We start from the raw sequence: 23402 nt of genomic DNA, 5'->3' as shown, positions 1-23402 counted from the left end.
CACACAGCTCCCCCTGCTCACAGGTTTCCCCTTCATGCCGTCTGTCCCTTGTAGCCGCACCGACTCCCATCCCCCCACCATCCCTAAGTCTGCCCCCCAGCTCTGTGATTCCGCCATCTGGGGATTGCTAAAGACGTGTGCGCATGCAGCAGGAGCTGCCGGTGTCACCGCCCGGGAGGCCCTCGCGGAGCTGTGTGCACCCACAACATGTTCTTGTTTAAAATTGCTCAGTAGCAGCCGCCGTTCAGCTTCGTGACATGCTCTTGGGGTGCGTGTTGTCCCCGTAGGTCACTGGCAAGATGGACGAGAACCAGTTTGTGGCCGTGACCAGCACCAACGCAGCCAAAATCTTCAACCTTTACCCCCGGAAAGGCCGCATCGCTGTGGGGTCCGATGCTGACCTGGTCATCTGGGATCCGGACACCGTGAAGACCATCTCGGCCAAGACGCACAATAGCGTAAGTCACGGCTGGAGACCCAGGGAGGGGGAGGGCTGCGAGGAGAATTCAGTGTAATTGGAATTAACTTCCCCACCCCCCAACCGCCCCACCACCAGGTGCATAACTTGTAACTTATGAGGAGAAGTAAAAGAAAAGTTGACGCACTGGGCTGCCGTCGGCAAGGCCAGCAGTTCGAAACCACCAGTTGCTCCTAGGGAGAAAGATGAGGCTTTCTACTCGCACAAAGAATTACAGTCTTGGAAACCCACCGAGCAGTTCTACCCTGCCCTGTAGGCTCCGAGGCAGAATCGAGGCCTGGATGGCAGTGAGAGCTGACCGAAGCCCACATGCTTGATACCCTTCACACCAGGCCTCTAGATCCTCAGGACCTCAACGGTCACGCTCGCCTGGCAGAAGCTTCTAGAAGTCACTGATTTGGAGGAACACCTCTCGTGACAGTGCTTGGCATGAGGGATGTAAAAGCCTCGGTTCCTGAGTTGCTTAGTGGGCACTTTTATCCTCTTGTTCCTTCGGCAGCAGTGTTGCTATGACAACCTGTGGGGCGGTTGCTCGTAGAGCCTTAAAGGAATTCATGGATTGTCGCTTCTCCCCATGAGAAAGAAGTATCCCCTCAGTCGTTTTGGTTTTGTGGTTGAGAGAGGGCCAGGCCATGGGCAGGTGGCTTGCTTCCTGTCTCAGGCCTCCCAGTTGAGAGGGAGGGAGGGTAGGTCAGGTCTCTGTGAGGTTCGTGGTCAGTAAGCTGAGAGCTGGGGTGTTAGATACCAGCAATTCCTAAAATCCATGTGTAAAATTATATCCATATGTAATGAGGGAGGAACACCGACAAGCTTTGGGAGGAGTGCGTCTAGGCAGAGAAGGACTCTGTGTCAGGAACTCACGTGCATCCTGCAGTGGGTTCTTCCTGAATGGAGACGGTCTCCGTGGCATGCTGAACCGAGAGCTGCCTTGGTTGAGAACATGATTCAAATTGTTCTTCCCAGAGCGCGCAGAGGTAGCTTTTTGGCCTTTTCTCCACGACCAGTCTGGACCCTTCTCCATCTCTCAGTCCTGTCACTTGGCGTGCGGTGCTTTGGGTGCAGGGATGGTGGGTGCCTCTTGAGAGCGCTCTCAGTGCCTGTGACTGGATCCCTTATCCCTGGGAGACCTGGTGGTGCAGTGGGTAACGCATGGAGCTGCTAGGTTAGCGGTTTGAACCCACCAGCTGCTCCGAGGGACGAAGATGAGGCTCTGGGTGGTGATTTACAGCCACAGCTCTGCTCTGACCTGCCATGTCCCTGGGAGTCAGAGTTGACTCCGTAGCCATGGGTTTGGGATTGGTTGTTGCTGCTGTTTGGTCTCCCTCCCAACACAGCTTCCCAGCCAATCCACTTCCATCTTGGATTCGTCCCTTCCTAGGGGCCCACCGGGGGCTGTTGCTGGCAGGCCCAGTGGGCCTCTATGTGGATCTGCATTTAAAAGCACGCTCCCATTTACTGTTTCATTTGACCTGTTTCATTTGACCGTCTCGATAAAGGCACTGGTATTATGATCCCAATTTGGAAGATCAACAAACCCAGGCTTAGCAAGCTTAACTGACCAGTCTAATGTTACATAGCTATTTTGCGGTAGAGCCAGAATTAGAGTCCAACGTTGTCCAGGGCCCTCCCCCGCCGGATTGCAGGCGCAGCCTCTCGGCCGCCGTGGCACATGGAGATAGTGCTTCCCACCCAGCTCCCTTCCAGACCCCCTTCCCTACCTCAGCGATGGCCCAACGGGTAAACGGGGCTCACTGTTTCAGAGGCAGGGCACCTCGTTCGGAGCTCTTCACCTGGAGGGAGAGGGGATGTGAAGGAGTCAGGATGTGGGCAGGCAGGGGCTACCCCCTTCCCCCGAGCGGCAGTTCCCCCACCCCCTGAGGTGACCCGGTGGAACGTGTTGGCCGCCCAAAGTGCCCCATTTAGCCCTCATCTGTTTTCACGAGCCAAACCAAGCAGGTCCACTCGGCATTAAATTAATCACGTGGGAGAAGACACTCGAAGGCCTTCCCCCTGTAATCCAGCACTTCAACCGCAAAGCTGATGAGCGCTCATTCGGAACATCCAGCGAACCGTTCTTGACAGATCTGTTGGGAAGCCTCTGCTTGGCACCCAGCCAGTGAGCGCGGGCAGATGTAGGTGACAGCGTCTGCACCTGCTGCGACAAAGGGTAGGAGCTGAACACCCTGAGCTTTGGTCTGACTCTTGGCCTGGTCTGTTTTAAGACACTCAGCGACATGCGGTTGGCTCCCCCGGTCTTTCTGAACATGGCAGACCACCCAAAAGCTCTTCTCGGTGCTCTGTGGCGACCCCTTTACACAACATTAGACTCGGTGTCTTGGTCTGGACACTACCAGAAGCTGTCCTCCCAGCTCGTATTTGAAATGGCATCACTTTCAGCAAGTCGCCACAAACTGAAAGACTAGGAAAAAAGGCCTGGAAATTAGTCCATGAAAGAAACCAATGGGTCATATTTGCTGATCCAGGGCAGGAAGGTGGCACAGCACTGAGCAGGCTTTCAGTTGGCACATGTAAGGCCGCCGTGAGTCAGCCGGCTTGAAGGCAGCTAGCTACACCAAACCATAGCTGGAGGGGGCTTCTGAGACTTAGTGGGAATGCCTTCTAATTCCATTTCCCATGGACGTTGCGAAGCCCCCGTGCATGTGCTTTATGATACGTTGACACTAAAAGGCTGAGGGTTGTGGGAAAATGCAAAAGGAAACATGTCCCCAGACAGTGAATGAATGAATGAGCATTTTCGGAATGCCTATCACGTGCCAGGCGGCTTGCTCAACTCACTGCCTTGGCGTCAACTCATGGCGACCCCATAGGACAGGCTAGAACTGCCTCTGGGTTTCCAAGCTGTAAGTAGAAAGACGCGTCTTTTTCCCAAGGAGCGACTAGCTGACCTTGTAACCCAACGTATAACCCCCACCCCCAGGGCTCTTAGATGCTTTCACCTCAGTGTTATTTCACTGCCTTTGGCATCTGTCGTGCAAATGGAACCTTATCCCTTAGGAGTTGAGAAGGCTGGCACTTTCAGGAGTTTAAGGGGCGGGTCACAGCGCGAGTGCGTGGCAGGGCTGGGACTTGAACCCAGGGGAGGTGGACGCCAATTACAATATGATGTCTGGGAGGTCACTAGAGGAGCTACTTCGTTAGCTGTGGACGAGACGTGGAAGAGCTGCACTTGGCCCAGGCTCGGATGGCTGAGCGTTCTTGGAAGGTGATTTTAGAGACGTGTGTCATCTCTCACTGTGATTGCACATGGGTGGGGGGGATGCTTTGTGCGTGCCTTCTCTGCAGATCGGCCCTCAGAGGTAGGCACTGAAGAAACTGGGGTGCAACTCCTGGAGTCGCTAAATCTGAGAGGCCATTTATTGATTTTGAAGATGGTCCACGGTGTTTTGTATCACAAAGACAGAAAAGATGTTCAAGATAGGTAGCCCCAGAGGGCCCTCCTACTAAATGAGGCCTGAACCAGTGGTAGAAAACCTTCCATGCAGGGTGGAGGGTGAAGGAATATGTCCCCCAAAAGGTTTAAGTGGCCTCGGCTTGGCAGTCCACAGGCCTGCAGGAATAACAGTGCTGTCTGGCTGAGCTTGCCTGCAGCCCGGGCGAACCGTGGTGCACAGTCCCCTTGATGAGGAGCCACACTGGACTTCAGAGTTGAGGGTCTCAGCATCTGGGAGACGTGGCAGTAGGACTTGGGCTGCAAACCTGTGTCTCTGAGCTCTCCTCCCTCCCCCGGGTGCCGCTCCGCCTCAGGTCCTGGGTGACTTCCTCAGGCTCCGTTGTGGGACTCGGAGCAGGTCACTCAAGAACGAATCAGGGGCTATGGCTGCATCTTGACACCAAGACCTGTCCACCCTGCTGAACCACTGGCCCAAGCAGAACCGTTATCCTGAGCTGCAGCTCGTTGACAGCTCTGCTCCATCTAACTCCATCAGTGCCGGTAACCTGGACGAAGCTTCTGCCTGCTTGAATTTTCCCTGAAGCCCAGGCTGCCGTCCATAGTTGAAGCCGCCTGTGAAGCATCTATGCCTGGCCTCCCCCACGGGAAGGAGCAGGAGGTGCTCTGATGTCTGGAGAGGCTGTCTTGGGATCGGAGCTGACACGTGGCGTGGTTGCTGTCGGAGCGCAGTGCCCTCTGCTCTTCCGTGTTCCCCCAACAGCAGTCGCTGCGCCCAGAGAGGCCCAGCATGCTTTCCCCAAGGCACGCAGGTCCGCTCCACATCACCCGGGGAGCGTGAAGCCCGAAGCATGGCTGCCTTGCTTTGGCCAGTGTGTCCGTCCGGGTAGACTAGAGAAACAAATCCATAGACGCTCATGTGTGTTTAATAGAGAGGTTTATAGAAAGGCTAATTGTACATTAAGAAAGCATCCCGACCCAGTCCAGTCCAAGCCTATAAGGCCGATACCAATCTATAAAATCCTCTTCAAACTCACAAAACACACGCAATGATGCCAAATACAGGGCAATCACAGGCCAGTGGGTGGAAAGTCTTTGGATCCAGTGGCGCTGTAAGCATCTCAGCGCTGACAGGGGTCTCCACGTCGCTTCTTTAGCACCAGAGTCTGGTTGCACCAGGGCAGGTCCGTGTGGCTTCTCCAGCTCCCGGGGCATAGGGCCATGTGTCTTGTCAGTAGAGCATCTCCAAGGGAGTGAGCAGAGAGGGAGAATGCCTCCCACCTCCAAGGAGGAAATCCAGCAATTCCCAGAATCCTCGGGAAGGGCCATGCCCAAACAGCGGCCCCACTGGCTGTATCCCGATTGACAGGCCGGGCACCACCCCTGCACTCTCAATCCTCAGATGGACACCAGAGGATGTGACTAGCACACAAGGGGCCCGCCCGCCCGGCGTGCATCTGAGGCACGCGTGGTGCCTCTTCAGTTCCCACAGTCCGCTCCGTTAGGAATTTCCGTTTAACCACGTTGCAGAGAGATTGGAAAATGGGAAACCCTACTGGTGGGGGCCCCATGTCAAGGTTAAAGTTCACCCTTGGTTGAGGAAGCCCATTGGTTTGTCCTGAGTTGGCGAGAACATTGCTGCTGGCCGAGGGCTCCTCGCCCTCTGGTGGGTGTCACATCGACAGTGAACACCCACCTGCTTGTCCATGCCACGCTGCTTCTTTCTTTTAAAGCATTTTATTGGGGGCTCGTACACCTTCTTAAACCACCATCCATCCATCCATCCATCCATCCATCCATCCATCCATCCATCCATTGTGTCAAGCACATTTGTACATTTGTTGCCCTCACCAGTCTCAAAACATTTTTTTTCTGCTTGAGCCCTTGGAATCAGCCCCTCATTTTCTTCCCCTCCCTCCCCACTCCCCTTTCCCTCACGAACCCTTGATAATTTATAAATTATTATTATTATTTTGTCATTTCTTATACTGTCCAATGTCTCTCTTCAGCCACTTTTCTGTTGTGTGTTCCCCAGGGAGAGGGTTATATGTAGATCATAGTGATGAATTCCCCCTTTCTCCCCCACCTTCCCCTCCCCCTCCTGGTATTGCTACTCTCATTATTGGTCCTGAGGGGTTATCTGTCCTGGGTTCCCTGTGTTTCCAGCTCTTATCTGTCCCAGTATACATGCTCTGGTCTAGCTGGATTTGTAAGGGAGAATTGGGATCATGATAGTGGTGGGGAAGAAGCATTAGAGAACTAGAGGGAAGTGACCCTTCTACTTGGTTGACGAGACCTGTGGGGCCGTAGAAAGATGGATGATTCCAGCTTACAGACAAGGAAATCCAGCCACAGATGGAGAGGCTGTCCATGCAGCAGGCAGGACAGGGGCGTGCCCCCCCCCCCGCCCGGGGTGTCAGGGCAGTGGGGTCCAGCCTGAGTGGCAGGGCCTGCTCTGACGTTAGCCCTGCTTCCTCCCTGCAGTCGCTCGAGTACAACGTGTTCGAAGGCGTGGAGTGCCGGGGCTCCCCGCTGGTGGTGATCAGCCAGGGGAAGATCGTGCTGGAGGACGGCACCCTTCATGTCACCGAGGGCTCCGGGCGCTACATCCCCCGCAAGCCCTTCCCTGACTTCGTTTACAAGCGGATCAAGGCCAGGAGCAGGGTGAGTGGCTGGGGTCTTGTTCCTTCTGTGGATGAAGCACTGTGATTCAGAATCCTGCATGAGTACGGGGGGGGGGGGGGGAGGTACTAGGATCTGAGCTATGGGGTCATTTGGAGCTCAGCAGACCCTGGGAAGAGTCAGGTGGGTCCTCAGAGGTCAAGTGCTTCTAGCAGTGGGCAAGGAAGACCCAGAAACAGGGCCACTGCTACTGAGTCGTCAGGGAGAGTGGCACCAGGGGGAGTGTCTCAGGTTAGGTCCGGAGGGCTCCCAAGGGGTCGGTCCAGTCTGATATGGGAGACCAGGGTCTATTAAAGAGGAGGTGCGGGGTCTGAGAGGTGCGCAGTGGGGTAAAGGCAGGGGGAGGCAAAGGCTTGAGAATGAAAGCAGTGGGCGGGGTGAGATTGGAAGGAGAGTTAGAGATCAGCTTAGAACATGAGGCAAACTGTTAGTGGATCGCAGAGGACTTAAAGTCATACCGCTTTGGAGAAAAAAGTAAGAAATGCTCATCAGTGTCTGTGGCGCTAACCAGTGCCCGTCACCACCTTGAAGGGAGCTTTGGTTGGGAACGGTGGGTGATTGAGGGGCCTGCAGGCATCGGGAAACGGAGTCCCCCATCTCCAATCCCCCAGGCTGAGCCCCCGGTGGCTGTGACTGTGGCCTGATCTGGTGGGTTCTTATGTTTCCAGCTGGCGGAGCTGAGAGGGGTCCCTCGCGGCCTGTACGATGGGCCCGTGTGTGAGGTGTCGGTGACGCCCAAGACGGTCACTCCAGCCTCCTCGGCCAAGACGTCTCCTGCCAAGCAGCAGGCCCCGCCTGTCCGGAACCTGCACCAGTCTGGGTTCAGCTTGTCTGGTACGGTTCTGGTTTGGGGTCACACAAGCTCTTCAGGGTCCTCCTCCCAGGGGCTGTTAGGGGCAGACGCAGAAGTAAATGATTTCTGCTCTTAGTCGGAAGGACTCATCTCAGCAGAGAGATGTTTTCGTAGCAAACGACCAGGTGGAGTTTCAGAGTCCCAACTTCAGTTTATAATCCTAATATAATGCTAGGATGCACACACTATATGTGTAATTCCCATTTTTTTCAGTGTGTTATGTCCATCCTGGAAAACACAACAAAACAATGAAGTTGGGTGTTTGGGCTCATGCCTTCTGCCCACATAGAAAGTGCACTGGAGTAGTCCAGCTGTGGAGCCTGGAACTTACGACTTCCTACCGAGCTCGAACCCGGCTGTGTTTCAGGCTGCAGAATATGGGCCAGATAATAGGAGCCCCCTCAGGGTTGTGGTGAGGATTGAATGCGTTGTGTGCATGCAGAGCGCTTCGGACAGAGCCATTCTGAAAACTGATGTGAGGGAATGGGTAGGAGAAAGGGCCCGATGCCAGTGCTTCACCTCTCCTTTTCCTTCCACGTCTTCCTTGTCGTTTATGACTGGAATTTTCCTCTTTTCTAGTCCCCCAGCCACAGATAAAATACCCCAATGTGCATGGCGTGCACACCCATATCATAAAGTGGAGGGCATCATACTGTCTGGGCTGCTCTATTTCTCTGGCGTTCAGTCTAAGGGACCACCGCTGCTCCTGCATGTGGCCTTGCAGTCCGTAGATGTGTGGGGCGAGGGCGGCAGCCAGAGGGCTGCCTCCACAGAGAAGCCTCTGCCAGTTAGACGCCTCCTGGGCATGTAGTCTGAACCAGTCTAAAGCCCGAGATGCCGTGCCTAGGTGGAGTTTGACTTTTTCAAGTAAGAGATTCAGCTAGCTTCTGCCAAGACTGCTATCTGGAGTGTGGGATCCTCTGGGCATCGTGGGCCCCTCGATTTTGTAGTTGCCTGCGGGTGACGCTGGCGATGGTGACGCTGACCCCGTCTGTCTGTCTGCTCTTCTCTCCAGGCGCCCAGATCGATGACAACATTCCGCGCCGCACCACCCAGCGCATCGTGGCGCCCCCCGGCGGCCGTGCCAACATCACCAGCCTGGGCTAGAGGCCCCGGGCCCCTGGCAGCCCGCTTGGGGATGAGGGATGAGACACCTGCGGACATTCTGAGACTTTTCTTCCTTTCTCCCCCCCCACCCCCCCTTAAGAGCCTGTGATAGTTACTGTGGGGCAGCCAGTTCATGGGGCTCCCTCTTAGTCCCTCGCCTGGAAGTCACTGATTTCACTCCCCCACCCCCCCACATCTCCGAGTATCACACCCAAGCCTATCCGCCAACCCCGACAACGGAACCGCACCCCACACGCAGACATGCGAACAAAGCAAGTCACGGAGTGGTGTCTCCTCATCGCCATCCTCTGTTGTCCTCGTTAGCATCTTCCTTTTCACGGAGGGAGCGAAAGTGAATTTCCCAGGAGCTGCCTTTTTTTCTTAAAAACAACACTTTGGGTTTTTTTGGTTCTTTTTTAAAGCCTTTTCTTTGTGGGGCTGGGTTGGGGGAGGGGGTGGGGAGGAGAATTTTTGTTTTGCTTTGGACACTCAATTGGAAGGTCTAATTCAACATGATTAATACAAGGGGTTTGAACTGGACATCCTAATGATGCAATTATGTAACCACCGAGCCGACTCGGGGAGGTTGGTGAATCTCAGCCTGTCACCCCCGAGGGGCTCCAGTTGTCCCCATCGCCATCTTCTGTAGTCCTCTGGGTCACCTCGCAAAGCAAGGCATGCTTTCTGTTTGGCCTAGATCTGCTGCCGATCGAACCTTGGGAGGGTTGCATCTTTCTGTCTTTTCACCTCTGCGCTGTCTCTGCTTTCCATTCATGGGCCCTTTCAAATGTCCGTCCATCCTCCTCGGTGTTTCCTCTCGCCCTGCCTCACCGTCTCGCCTCCCCTCTTCTCTCCTTTGACTGTTGTGCTAAGAACCTGCCCGAGGACGCTGAGCTTTGCCATCTCCACCATAGTAGATGCTCGCTGCCTCCATGTAGACTGGTGCTACCCACCCACCCCCCCTGGCCCCCCATCATGAGGCCGTGCGCTGGAAGGGGTGCCGCACCCCCAGGTGCAGGGACGGGCCACGCTAAGTCACCCACATGGTCACACGGGGCCCGGCTGCAACCTCAGCCAGTGCTGGGCAGAGCCTATGCGGCATGGAAGCATTCCCTCTGCGCAGACCACCAAGCCTCACGGCCCAAATGAGCGAACCACCTCCAAGCCCAGAAGGGTTAGAAGTAGCTTCTGGAAGTTTAGAACACATTGGGGCTTTGAGGGGAAATCATGTACCGTATATGCCTGAGTATAAGCTGACTTGAATATCAGCCTGGAAAACTCGGCTTATACACGAGGATCTACGGTCAGTGGGGTGGAGGCTAGGGGTGGTTCTGTGCCGAAATCCCCTTTCTTGAGGAGAAAGAATAGAGCACAGGGAGGCCTTATTCTTCCTGAAAATCCTTGGGAGATGACTGACACTCCACTGAACTGTGCAAAAGGACAAAAGGAATCTGTTTTAAAAGTGATAGGCCACCTCAGAGCGTTTGTGGGGAAAATCACTTACCAGTTAAACATGTGGCCGCCTTCAGACCACAGGTGACCTGGTGTCTGCTTCCTGCCCCGTCTGACTGACAGCTTGCCACTCAGCTGCTCCTCTGTGCACCGCGCCCCCGTCTGCTGATTGGTGATGCATTTCTTTTCCATGTGTTTACAGGTTCTCCTGAGAAATGCGCTTTTCAGGCTTCTATAAAACCAAATCCGCTTTTGTAAAGTCTGATGTAAAACAGGTCATGATATCATCACACCTGTCTGTCCACCTGTTTTTGCCTTTGGGGCTATAGTTGGGGATTTTTTTAAAAGTTGTTTATTTGTATTTTCAAAGTAATTTGCACTTTTAAAAATAATTGGTTAACTTAATATATTTTACTGTTTTTTTTTCTCTCACCTGCACTTAGAGGAAATTGGAACAAGTTGGAAAAATTTTTTTGTTTCAATTCTAAGAAACATTTGCAGCTCTTTCCTATTCACTTGAGTCTTCCTGTTTCTTTCTTTCTTTCTTTTTTTCTTCCCTGTATCAGGCCATGGTAACTTTGGTTCTTTGGATGGTTTTCTTCAACCAATTTGAAACCTGACGATTTCCGTAGGCTGTGTAAGCATGTTTACCTGTTGGCTTGCTTTGTGTGTCTGCTAAGTAATGTCATATGTAAATGCTAAAATCAATGGACAGTGTCTCAGAACTGATTAACTGCAGTGACTTGATGCTCTCACCCAGTGTAGGATTTAATTAATGCTAGACGGTGTTTCACCCTTCGAATTGTGATTGTGCCCCACGAGTGGAAGAACTTTCGATGCTAACGCTGATCATGTGTGTAGCCAGAAAAGTACTTTTTTTTTGTAACCACTGTCTTACCTGGCAAAATAATGATGGTAAACAAACAAGTCTCGTGTGTATTACCCCTTAAGAACGCTGTGTCATATTACCATGGAAAGCCTAATAAAGCAGAATGTGGTCGTTTGGGGCTGTGTCTGTGTGAAGCTGTTCTGAGGACGGAGGGACGGTTGCCCAGCCAGGGTCTCCCCTCCCACCACATCTGCGGGTGCCCCTGGCCTTCTGGAGACTGGAGAAGTTTTAAGAATTTTTAGCCACTGAAGGTTGTTATGTACAGACCACAGGGTGAGGCTTAACTCTGAGCCAGTAGGGGGTCGATCCGAAGGTTAGAAATTCCGCCGTGTTCATCAATGAAGCAGGGAAGCCTCTGGAGCCTCTGGGATGAAGCGGCAGCCCCGACTTTGAAGCTGGACATGGATGGAAACAGGCAGACTAGGGTGATGACCACTGGGGGCTTCTGTTTCCTTACAGTTTGTCTCTTCCCACATCTCCAAGCTACGTGGATGCTTCAAAGATGAGCCCCAAGGTGTGGTGAGCCCCTAGCTGTGGCTCAGCCCCGGAGCTTGCAGGAAACCTGGACTTAGCACATCCAACAAAGGTCGGGAGTAGGTCTTAGTGGGGAGAGCCTGGCCGGCCCCAAATGGGATGCGACTGACTGACGAATATTATTGGTTCTGAGAACAATGAAGAGGTGTGTGCTTTGCCCCCACTTCCCACCACAGTCATAACATCTGTCTCTTTCCTCTTTTGCTTTTACATTCTTGTGCTGTCAAGTACAATTTTGACACTAGTCAACGTCCAAGTGGATCTGAAGTCCTGATGAAGCGGTGCTTTCAGTGATGTTTTCTTCGTGCCGCCCAATCACACTAAAAATTACCTTCCTCCTTCGTGCCCTGAGTAGTTCCAATGGCAGACATTTTAATTCACTAATGAGTGTCACCAGATTGATTAATAGGCTCTCTAAGCCGTAATCTAAATAGGACCAGGGGACCAGGTCTTTGTCCATGGGGCGGCTGAGTGGGTTCAAACCACTGACCTTGCAGTTAGCAGCTGAGTGGGGAGCTCAGTTTATAGATGCAGATGTCAGTTAACAAAGCATTGCTACGAGGGCTCCAGTACACACACACACACACACACATGTTCCAAACGGCTTTCAACATGTCTTCATTTCATTTGGTGTCTTCACAAAACGGTCCACTCAAAACTGCCTTCCAAGAGGATCTGCTGGGCCAGTTGATTCAAAGTAGAGCGGTCACCGCACAAGCGTCTGGTGACTTGTGGGAGATTCCACAGGAGTCATCTTGAGGGGTTTTCTTGGGGAATGCCAGATGTCTGTGGGGACTTTATGGGAAAGTTGCATCAAGGACTTTAAAAAATAAATTTATCAAGACAATGTACAGCTCATTCATGGAGGGGAGCGTGGGCTGTCCTCAAACATTTCCTTGGGAAACCTTACCCAGTCCACTGTACAGCCACACTCTTACCCTGCCATACTTCCTTCTGGTCTACGTTCAACATGAGTTTAGTCCCTTTGCGGGTGTCAAAAGGAACCCTGGTGGCTTATGGTTACCTTTTGGGCTGTGATCCATAAGGTCTGCAGTTCAAAACCACCAGGTGCTCCGTGGGAGAAAGATGAGGTTTTCTACTCCTGTAAAGAGTTACAGGCTTGGAAACCCACGGGCAGTTCTGCCCTGTTCCACAGAGTTCCCATGAATCAGAATTGACTCCGTGGCAGCAAGTTTGGTTTGGTTTGGGTGGGATACTCAAACTCAGTCAAGAGCAGCACTAAATTCTTTGGAGGAAGTGAAGACCATGACACCATTGGAAAGGCTGACGTCTAGGTAGGGAGCGTGCTAAGAAACGTCAGCTTCCCATTTGTTATTTTTAATAAAAGCATTGCTCTTTTGCTTCCTCTCATATGCTTAACTACAATTAAAACAACAACAAACAAAGCAAAAATCGACACTTTAATACCAAATATTCAAAATGATGATGAAGCCTGCAGGCTTCGGTCTCAGGTCACAACCTACATGCAGAGGGTTCTCCTCCCCTTCCTTTACTGTCCCCTCTTCCCCAGACAGGATGGAAAGTGACTTTCAAAAGCATCTCCACTATACCGAGATCTCTTTTTTTGGAACATTTTATTAGGGGCTCATACAGCGCTTATACACCAAGATCTTAAAGGCAAAGCACGTGTGGGCCAAGAGAGAACACGCGTGGGAAGAATAAGGCCCGAGTGAGGTCCGTGCAAAGTGCCTCCACGAGGCTGCAGGTTTGAGTATTCCAGCAACAAACGTGAACACAGAAGACATGCCCAGTTCTAACGTGTAGTGACCAGAAGATTAACAAATTAGTCCTTAAGAAGGAATACAGCGATCTCGGGCCCTAAACACCCCCAGACTCTCCCAGCAAGCACATGGTTGAATGTTGGGCTGGCTCCTGCCCTGCCCTTTGTAATGGGCCCCCACCTGGACAAGACTTACCTGTCCAGAAGCAGATAGCTAAAAAAACAAAAAAAACAAACAACAACTCACTGTACCATTGTGAAACATGCAAGGACAGTTTCATGGAGACACCAGACACACAGTCTGCCTGTCCCACTCTGGCTACTTCCCACAGATGAAACTTGGCGTGCATCAGCACATCCAGCCTACGCATCGGAGTTCTGCCAACTCCAGGCCAACTGCCCAAGAAGCGCCCACAGCTTTGAGGCCTGCCTTCAGAAGGACAGATACAGGGAAGAGTGCACGCAGGTCCTGCAACACCCTCTGACCCATTTGAGCAGGAAATTGCAGGGACTGAGGCACAATGCTGGCTTAGGAGGGGTGGCACCTCTCGCCTTCACAAGCTTCTTGCTTCTAAGGGGAAAGGGGATTCAGGACGGGCTGGGAGGGAATTAAAGCAGGGACTAGGCCAGTGACCTGGTTCCAGGGTCCTGGGTGGACAATAGGGCCACATCTGTAACTCTTTAATGGTCTGATGTCATTGATAGATTTTAGGAATGGAATGTATATTCTCCAGAAAGTATTTTTAGTTTATTTTTAATCATTGTGTTATGTTTTGTAGTGAGTTGAAAGCCATAGACTGACTAGTATCTTTAGCTCTCATATTCTGTAAGAAACGGCAAATTCATCCTTTTGAACTGTTCGCTGGTGGGGGCATAAATCCTGACGTCTGCTGACCAGATAAGCGTCTTTCAGAAAGCTGATTAACGTCCATGGTCTAACATGAAGCTCTCTGCCACATAAAGGTGGCGTTCTCTGCCCAGTCTGACGCTAAGACCAGGACCAGTGGGACCTCCGTAACAGCCATGAGCAGAGTAGAGGACTGAAAAGGAACAATGGGAGAAGCAGCTGGACACAGAGTGTCCTAAGTGACTCCTTCCATACTCGACATAGATGGGAAGGCAGAGAGAGACGGCGTACGGCCTTTAGTTGACTGTAGAGAACAGCAGGACTCCAGGGTCGCTATGAGCTGGTATTGACTAGGTGGCAGAGTCTTGAGTGTAGAACCGAGAGATGGTTGCTGATGGTCTAACCAAGTAAACTGTCAGAAACACACTCGAGATGACAATGGAGAGCATTTATTATGATGTGTCTATGGAGCTTACAGAAAGGAACCCTGGCGGGGTAGTGGATTATGAGTTGGGCTGTTAGCTGCAGGATCAGCAGTTCAAAACCACCCGCCGGGAGAAAGATAAGACTGTTCCCATAAAGAGTCCCCACTTCAGAAATCCACAGGACTGTCCTACGCTGTCCTACGGGGTCACAATGAGTCAGCATTGACTTGAGGGCAGTGAGTTGGTTTTGTTTTTGTCCTGAGTGGACATTGGCTCGATGACAGTGAGTTTGATTGGGAGTGCACACTTATTAACTCAGCTCATTTTTGCAACAACCCACAAAGTAAACAAACAAACAAACAAATCCCTTGTCATCAACTCAAGGTCTACTTACAACAATCCTATAGAACAGAGAACTGCCCCGTCAGACTTTCTAGGCTGTGATCCTCATACCATGGAAGCAGCAGTTAATAAATCAAACAATGTACGGCAAAGCTGCTGCAAACGTCCTTTTCAAAAATGTTTGAAAGCAAAGATGTCCCTTGGAGGATGAAGGGACCTCTTGCCCGAGCCATGGCATTTCCAACGGCCTCCTTTGCTTGCAAAGACTTGAGAGTGAATAAGACCGAGGGAAAATCAAGGGGTTTGACCTATGGTGTGGCCAAGAAGGTAGAAAGTACCTTGGGCTTCCATGAGAACAAACAAGTTGTCTTGAAAGCAGTGCAGCTAGAATGCGCCTCGGAAGTGAGGATAATGAAAAGCCATCACATGTACTTCGGTCAGGTAATCAGGATGGACCATTCCTGGAAAGGGACCTCATGCTTGGAAAAGTAGAGGTTCTTCTAAAAAGAAGAAGCCTCTCAACCAGATGGAGGACCATGATAGAAAGATGGGGTGGTCTACTTCTGTAAAGATGGTTGTTGTTAGGTGCCATTGAATCGGTTCCAACTCATAGAAGAGACCAAATAAAACACTGCCTGGTTAATCCATCTGGTTGAGTTCAAACTGCAGGCCTTCTGGTTAGCAGCCAACCATTGGATCACGTCACCACCAAGACTCGTACTAGGATTCCTATGAATTAGTCTTGTGGCCATTGTACAGATTGAGGCACAGATATGAAGTAGCTTGTTTAGAGCCTGTCTTCGAACCCCTTGCAGCCCGCTGCCGGAGACCAAGATTTTATCACTCTTGTTCTGCTATGAGAAAGTTTTTGGCTAGACAGGCGGGCAGGGTAAAGAGAGGGGACAGACAAAGCTAATGAGTCCAGCTCAAGGAAGAAAAACATGGGCAAAGAAGAGCTTTTCAGAAAAGCTAACACCTCAAAAGTTTGGGGATGTTTGGGCTTTGGGGAAGAAGAAACAAGAAAGTCTAAGATACTTAAAATGAGTTAGGAGAAAGATGGAGGGCACAGGTAAAGGAAATGATTTGTTGCATCTTCACTAGATGGATGCTTGTTTACTTTCAAGCCTTTAAGACCCCAGATGCTATATCTTTTGATAGCCGGGCACCATCAGCTTTCTTTACCATGTTTGCTTATGCACACGTGGAAGAAGTACTCCAGCCTGCGTGGCCACAAGTTGTCGAAGGGATCAGGTATCAAACATCAAAGAACTAAAAATCATATCATTGTTAATGTGGGTGAGTGCAGAGTGGAGACTCAAAGCCCATTGGTAGGCAACTGGACACCCCCCTTACTGGAGGGTAGTGGGGAGGAGATGAGCCAGTCAGGGTGCAGGGTAGCAACGATGAAACACATAACTTTCCTCTAGTTCTTCAATGCTTCCTCCCCAACACTATCCCAAGTCTACCTTACAAATCTGGCTAGACCAGATTGATACAGATAGCAACTGGAAACACAGGGGATCCAGGACAGATAACTCCTTCAGGACCAGTGGTAAGAGTGGCAATGCCTGGAGGGTGGAGGGAATGTGGAGTGGAAAGGGGGAACAGATTTTAAAAACTCTATGTATAGCCTCCTTCCTAGGGGAGGGACAGCAGAGAAGAGGGCGGGAGAGACATCAGACGTGTAACATATGACAAAATAATAATAATTTATGAATTATGAAGGGTTCATGAGGGAGGGGGGAGTAGGGAAAAAATGAGGAGCCGATATAAAGGGTTCAAGTAGAAGGCAAATGTTTTGAGAATGATGAAGGCAACAAATGTAGATACGTGCTTGACACGATGTAGGTATGTATGTATGGATTGTGATAAGAATTGTACGAGCCCCCAATAAAATGATTTTTAAAAAAAGGAAATGATTTGAGTGCTTTAAGGTTTAATTACAAGGTTTGGAGAAGTTGTGCTGATCTGGTGAAAAAATTAAAAATGTATGCCTGCACACACTAATGTAAAATAGACTTATAGTTAATTTTCATAAAGAACTTGGAAAATTAAATAGTCCCTGAAAATATCTTGAACAGGAACCAAGAGAGCTAGACATGTAAATTTAGTATCATTACATGAAGATTTGAAATTTTACTATTATAGTGATATATATGAAATGTCCAGAATTTCATCCATTTATCAATATCCACAAATACACTTTCTGGACACTCCTGACTACCTCTTTAAGCGATGGAATCATTTTCACTATCACTTTTGAAATTGGGTCTCAATCAGCCTCCTACAGTCAAAGCAAAACTCTCCACTACCCGCCTCCTTCTGCCCCTTCATTGAATTGATCTTGACAGACAGTGACACTATAGGGGATTTCCAAGACTGCAAATCTTTACGGGAGCAGACAGTCTCAACTTTTGTCACCCTATCCCACCTAATTCACTCACTGTCATCAAGTCGATTCCAATTCATAGTGACCATATATGACAGGGTAGGACTGCCCGGGTGGATTTCCAAAGCTGTCAATCTTTACAGGAGTAGAAAGCCTCATCTTTCTCCCAACGAGCACTGGTGGTTTGAACTGCTGACCTTTTGAACTGCAGCCCAACACGCGACCCATGACACCACCAGGGGTCCTTACCTCCCACCCCTGGAAACTGCTAATTATATGCGTTTCCATCTATTTGCTTCTAAGTGGCATGACACAGTATTTGCCCTTTAGTGACTGACTGATTTTGCTCAGTACCGTGTCCTCCAAGCCCATCCACGTTGTGGCAGGTATCAGAACTTCATTCCTTTCCGTCTCTTGTATGTAGACTTGTTTTGTGTATCTGCGCATCTGCTGAGAGATATTTGGGTGGGTTCCTGGGTTTGTTATTACGAATAGTCCTGCCGTGAACATGGGCGCACACATTTCTGTTTGTGTTCCTGCTTTTTCTTCTGTCCAACTGTGGGCGTGGCCACCGCCCTGCTCTCCACGACAGTGTCAGTTTACAATCCCACCATGCAGTTACAATGCGCATGCCATTAGGAGTTCATATGGGAAGAGGGCAGCCAGAAAGGCAACAGGGACAGGGTGCCCTTAGCAATGAGGGCCTCCTCTCAGGACTGGGGACCCCTTGGGGATGGACTTAATCTGAGGGGCCTATGGGTGAACCACCTGGAGAGGTGGAGAAGCGCACACACCATGATTTGCAAGGTTTTATGGTTCAGAGTATGACACCGAGATGGTTTATGTGATTAGTTTTGACATTAACAGCCCTCATCCTAGTAAACACAGACCTGCCGGTCAGCCTGCATTGTTCAGCCTGCTGGGGGTCCTCATTTGTGAGTTCAGGGATCCCCCAGTGTGGAACCTCAGGGGGGAGGGGGGTGGGGAAGAAAGGTACTTCCTGAGCTGCATCCTTCTTGCAGTGAAGACTAGCTATACAGCAAATTTTACTCCGTGGGTTTCCACTTACGGTAGTTACTTCACTTGATTTTCTTATGTCACTCCAATCCCCAAACCAACCCCACTGCCACTGTGTCCATCCCACCTCCCAGGTCTGCCCTCTTTACCCACCAGGGCATCAGGAGCCGGCAGGGTACAAAGGGCAGAAGCACAGTTCTTTCCAGCTTGTTCGTGATATTGAGCTCCCTCTGCTGGCGATGTTCATCTTTGACTCACATACTTTAAGTCCTAGGGGACAGGGGCGGAAAGGATGTCTCAGGGAAAGAGCGTTATTGAAAGTTTTACCCTATTTCCTAGCTCATTATCTTTGTAGTGTCCAGTCCTTAAAGCTTTTAATCTGCATATGTAAAAAATTCCAGTGCATCCAGCTGTCCTATGAATACTTTCCTTTACTCAAGTGTGTTTTACATTTTACACCGCTGGCTAAACTAATGTTACGATCAATAGAATTGCCACATGCCCCATGAAAATGATTTACAGTGTTCTCCAATAATAGGATAAAATGATGTCTCTAAAGTGAACCAAGGACATAGATAAGCTGTAGACGGATGAATGGATTTTGAGCTGGCACCTGATTGTAAGGCCTAGTTTATGAGCTATTAGTTCTTATGGTGTGGTCGTGCTCAATATTTGCCCTCCTGGCGAGATCCCTGAAGATAATGGCTTCCATAGCAAAGTGTGGTGAAGACATCAGATGGTGCCTGGCTACCAGAAAGAATAGCATTTGGGGTTTAAAGGCTTGTCTTAAAACAAGATGCCATCTAACTGAGGTGTCAGCTAAGTCCACATGGAAGAAGCACACCAGTCTGCATGATCCAAGGATTGTAAGTAAATCCAAGACCGAAGAGGGAACTGTAGTAGAGCTTAAATTCTGAGTACCCAGTTTGAAGAAGGTTAAATTGACAGTGAATACCAAAAATCCATTTGCAGAGTCCGGTGTGGATTAACCCCCCACCCCCAGTGAATCATCTGTGACCATTGGCCAGGGATGTGAATAACCTCACTATCAGAAAGAGAGCATCAGAAAGTGGACTAACACCTGGAGGAAGCACACCAACATGTGTGATCCAAGGATTGTCAATAATAGAATTCAAATCCGAAGGAGGAAATGGTATCGGAGCTTAAATAGTGAAATTCTGGTTTGCAGAAGGCTCTGGATTTGTAGGATCTATACATGAACTAAGCCTCTGGTGATTTCCCTCTGACCATAATTGAGGGATGGGAATGGCATGGTTATCAGAAAGAGAGTATTGTAGAAATTATTATAGTAGATTAAAAGGAAAATCTGACTTGAATGGTGAAAACCTTATCATTTCCTCTCCCTCTTGACACCCTTCGAGCTTGAGCTGGCTTTTAATTTTTTTTGTAAACCGGGGCTTATTTCTGCTGCATTTTGTTCTTGTTGGTAGCCTTCTTGACTCTCTATTATGTATTTCTCTGTTTTTCAGGATATGAGACCCAGGACGGGTGAATCTATAGAGACAATAACTAGTTTCAGGGTTCCTGTCCTCCTGAGGCAGGGGAAGTGTGTGTAGGGGGTAATGGGGAGCTGATATCAAGGAGCTCAAGAAGGAAGAAAATGTTTTGAAATGATTGTGGTGGCAGTTGTACAACACTGCTCGACATGACCATGCTCAAACTTCCGCATGATAGGATAGGATGCCTGGTTGTGCCCTAATAAAAGGTCTGGGGAAGGCGGCGAATGCCGATGCAGTTAGGTTAAAGCGGAACACCTTGTCGTTCGTTTTCCCTTTTGATCCGTTTACATTTTGTTTGACTTTCTCTTAGTTTCTGTTTTCCTCTGGATAGAGGTTCTTCTGCGTCTTGTTTTGTTAGTGCTGTTGGAGGACTTGGGGCATGTTTTTCTTTATGTGAAACCCAGGGTAGGTACTTCGATCTGGGTTCATAGTTTATTAGGGTTATGGCAGGGGAGGTTGGGAACTACTAATAATGAGTACAAGAATAAAGAAAAGGTTCTAAAATTGATGGTGGTGATGATTACACAGCATTTAAAAGTTGTATTTAAACCATCAAATTGGATGGTCTGTGGATTATTTATCAATAAAAATGTTAAAGAAAATAAAGGAAAAGAAAGCACCATCAAGAGCTGCTTCATCCTTCTAAGATCACAGGGAAGACACTGCTAGCCTTTGTGTGGGTGGGATGGATGGTTCTGCTGCCTGTCTGTAGGGAGATGGGTTGTCAGCCTACTCTACACTCTGAACACAATGCCCCTCTTCTCTCCCCATTTGATGACATCATGAGTTGGTTAAAGGTTATTGTGCCAACCTGGCCGATAAACACATGTGGGCTTAATTGAAAGGCGGTGAGATAAACGGCCCAGTGAGCTTTGCCTTTCTAGTTCTCAGGTCTCTTGCTTTCTGATGTTCAGAGCAGGGTGAAGCTGCCTTAGCTGGTTCCCTGCTTCAGCTGGCAAAACTTACTTTCTGCAAGACATTGCCAAGAAGTCACATGGACCTACCCCAATGCAGCCCTGGGTGCTGGAGTAGCCGTGTGGAGACCCCTGACAGCGTTGAGATGCTTACACATTCACTGACTCAGCTTTCCTCCTGCAGTCGGCATCATTGTATCTGTTTTGTGAGATGGAGGAGGACTTTGTGGATTGGTGTTGGACATATGGGTTAATGGGTTAAGGTTTGACTTGTGGGTTTGGGCAGCACTGGGTTGGAATGTTTTCTTGATATGCACTTACCCTTTATATAAAACTGTCTTAGACATGAGTTTCTGTGGATTTGTTTCTCTAATGTACCCAGACTAACACACATCATAAACCTTTGGCTTCAGGACCTCACCATTGCCCGTAAGGTCTTATCCTCTCTCTAGTCTCTCCTCAGGAGGAGCTGTGGTGTTGCAGTGGTTACACATTGGGCTGGTAGCTGCAAGCACAGCAGTTTGAAAACATCAGAGGCTCCTGGCGAGAAAGACAAGCATCCTACTTCTGTAAAGAACCAGGGTGGTTCTATCCTGACCCATAGAGTCTCTATGAGTCGGTATCCACTTGATAGCAGTGAGTTTGGTTTTCTGGAGTCTTTCCTTGATACTCCACCGGGCACAATGCTAGTCATTAAAAAAAAATCATTTTATTGGGGGATCGTAGACCTCTTATCACAATCCATACCAACATCAATTGTGTCAAGCACATTTATACATTTGTTGCCATCATCATTCTCAGAACATTTTCTTTCTACTTGAGCCCTTGGTATTAGCTCATTTGCCCCTTCTTCCCTCCCCCACACTCCATCCCTCATGAATGCTTGATAGTTTATAAATTATTATTTTTTCATGTCTTACAATGACCGATGTCGCCCCTCACCCACTTTGCTGCTGTCCGTCCCCCTGGGAGGGCGTTATAGGTAGATCATTGTGATCGGTTCCCCTTTCTCTCCCCACCTTCCCCGTACCCTCCTGGCTACTCTCTCTTGAGGGGTTTGTGTGTCCAGATGCCCTGTGTTTCCAGCTCCGATTGTACCAGTGTACATCCTCCGGTCCAGCCAGATTTGTTAGGTAGAATTGGGGTCTTGATAGTGGGGGGTGGGGGGAGGAAGCATTAAAGAACTAGAGGAAAGTTGTGTTTCATTGGTGCTATACAGCACCCTGATTGGCTCATCTCTTCCTTGTGACCCTTCCATAAGGGGATGTCCAATTGTCTACAGATGGGCTTTGGGTCTCCACTCTTCATCACCCCCCTCATTCACAATGATATGATTATTTTTGTTCTGAGTCTTTGATGCTTGATACCTGATCCCATCGACTCCTAGTGATCACACAGGCTGGCGTGCTTCTTCCATGTGGGCTTTGTTGTTTCTCAGCTAGATAGCGACTTGCTTATCTTTAAGCCTTTAAGACCCCAGATGCTATATCTTTTGAAAGCGGGCACCATCACCTTTCTTCACCACATTTGCATATGCACCAGCTTTGTCTTCAGTGAATTGGGAAGGTGACCATCATGGAATACCAGTTTAATAGAACAAAGTGTTCTTGCATTGAGGCAGTACTTGAGTTGTGGCCCAATATCCATCCACAAACTTAATACTAAACCTATAAATATATGTACAGAGCTCTACTTTCCTATCGTTATATATAAATATATTTATATATGTGCATGCCTGCATTTAGACCTCTATAAATGTCCTTTGTCTCCTAGTTCTTTCCTCTATTTCCTTTTACTTTCCTCTTGTCCCACTATCATGTTTAGCCTTCATTAGGGTTTCAGTAATTCCTCTCTGTTACATTGCCTTTGATCAAGCCATACCAGGCATCCTACGTCCTCCTCCTCATCAATCTTAGATCACTTGTTGTTCCCTTGTGCCCTGGTTTGTTAACACCACTTCCTCTCCTCTGTGTCCCCCTCTCCAGTGTCCCCCTGGAACCGTAGGTCCCACTATTTTCTCCTCCTGATTTTTCAATCCTGCCTATCTTACCTAGATAGACCTGCAGAGACAACAAGAAGCACACACACACAGAAAGACAGAGCAAAACAAAACAACAAAAGAAAACAAAACAACAGAAACAACAACAGCAACAAAACTGACAACAGGAAAAAAAAAGCCTATTAAGCCTATTAAGTAGTTCCAGGCCTGTTTGTTGACCTTTAGGAGTGTTTTCTGGTCAAGTCTGATGGGATGCCATGCCTAGCTCCCAAGTCTATTTTTGGTGTTTCCCAGGGGACTTCATTGCTGGCTCCCCTTGCTGCTCTGTTGCACATCCCCGGTGTGTGGAGTCAGATTGGACACAATCCCGCATTGTGCCTCCAGTGTTGTCCCTTGAAGTGCTATGGGTCAGTGAGGGACGTTGTGTTTCATGCTGCTTTGAGCAGGAATATCATCCTTGGGAATTCCAGTCATTTTAACTCTTACTAATTCCCTCAAGCCATTGTGGTTTCAATTGCCTCACATGCATGTGAAAGTTGGACACTGAATAAAGAAGACCAACGAGGAATCAAGGTGTTTGAATTGTGGTGCTTCAAAGAATATTGAAAGTACCAAGGACTGCCAAATGGACAAACAAGTCTGTCTTGGGAGAAGTACAGCCAGAGTGCTACCTGGAGGCAAGAGTTCATCTGACATATTTTGGACCTGTTGTCAGCAGAGACCAGTCCTTGGAGAAGTGGAGAGGCAGGCCCTCAATGAAATGGATCGACACAGTGGCGGTCTCAGTGGTCTCAGGCATAGGAG

At 49.4% G+C, this 23402-nt stretch overlaps 1 protein-coding gene across 1 annotated transcript in view; it reads left to right on the top strand.

The window, feature by feature from the left end:
* Window positions 1–10984, top strand: part of DPYSL2 (dihydropyrimidinase like 2) — an 83216-nt gene extending 72232 nt beyond the window's left edge. Inside the window, exons 11-14 of the mRNA XM_075556483.1 lie at window positions 288–458; window positions 6372–6551; window positions 7238–7403; window positions 8438–10984. Of these exons, the coding sequence (XP_075412598.1) occupies window positions 288–458; window positions 6372–6551; window positions 7238–7403; window positions 8438–8529 (609 nt within the window). The 3' untranslated portion in view covers window positions 8530–10984. The remainder of the gene's footprint in view (window positions 1–287; window positions 459–6371; window positions 6552–7237; window positions 7404–8437) is intronic.
* Window positions 10985–23402: the final 12418 nt, after the last annotated feature.

Source organism: Tenrec ecaudatus, chromosome 8, assembly GCF_050624435.1.
Source record: "Tenrec ecaudatus isolate mTenEca1 chromosome 8, mTenEca1.hap1, whole genome shotgun sequence".
NCBI lineage: Eukaryota > Metazoa > Chordata > Mammalia > Afrosoricida > Tenrecidae > Tenrec > Tenrec ecaudatus.
This window is presented reverse-complemented; position numbering and strand designations above follow the sequence as displayed.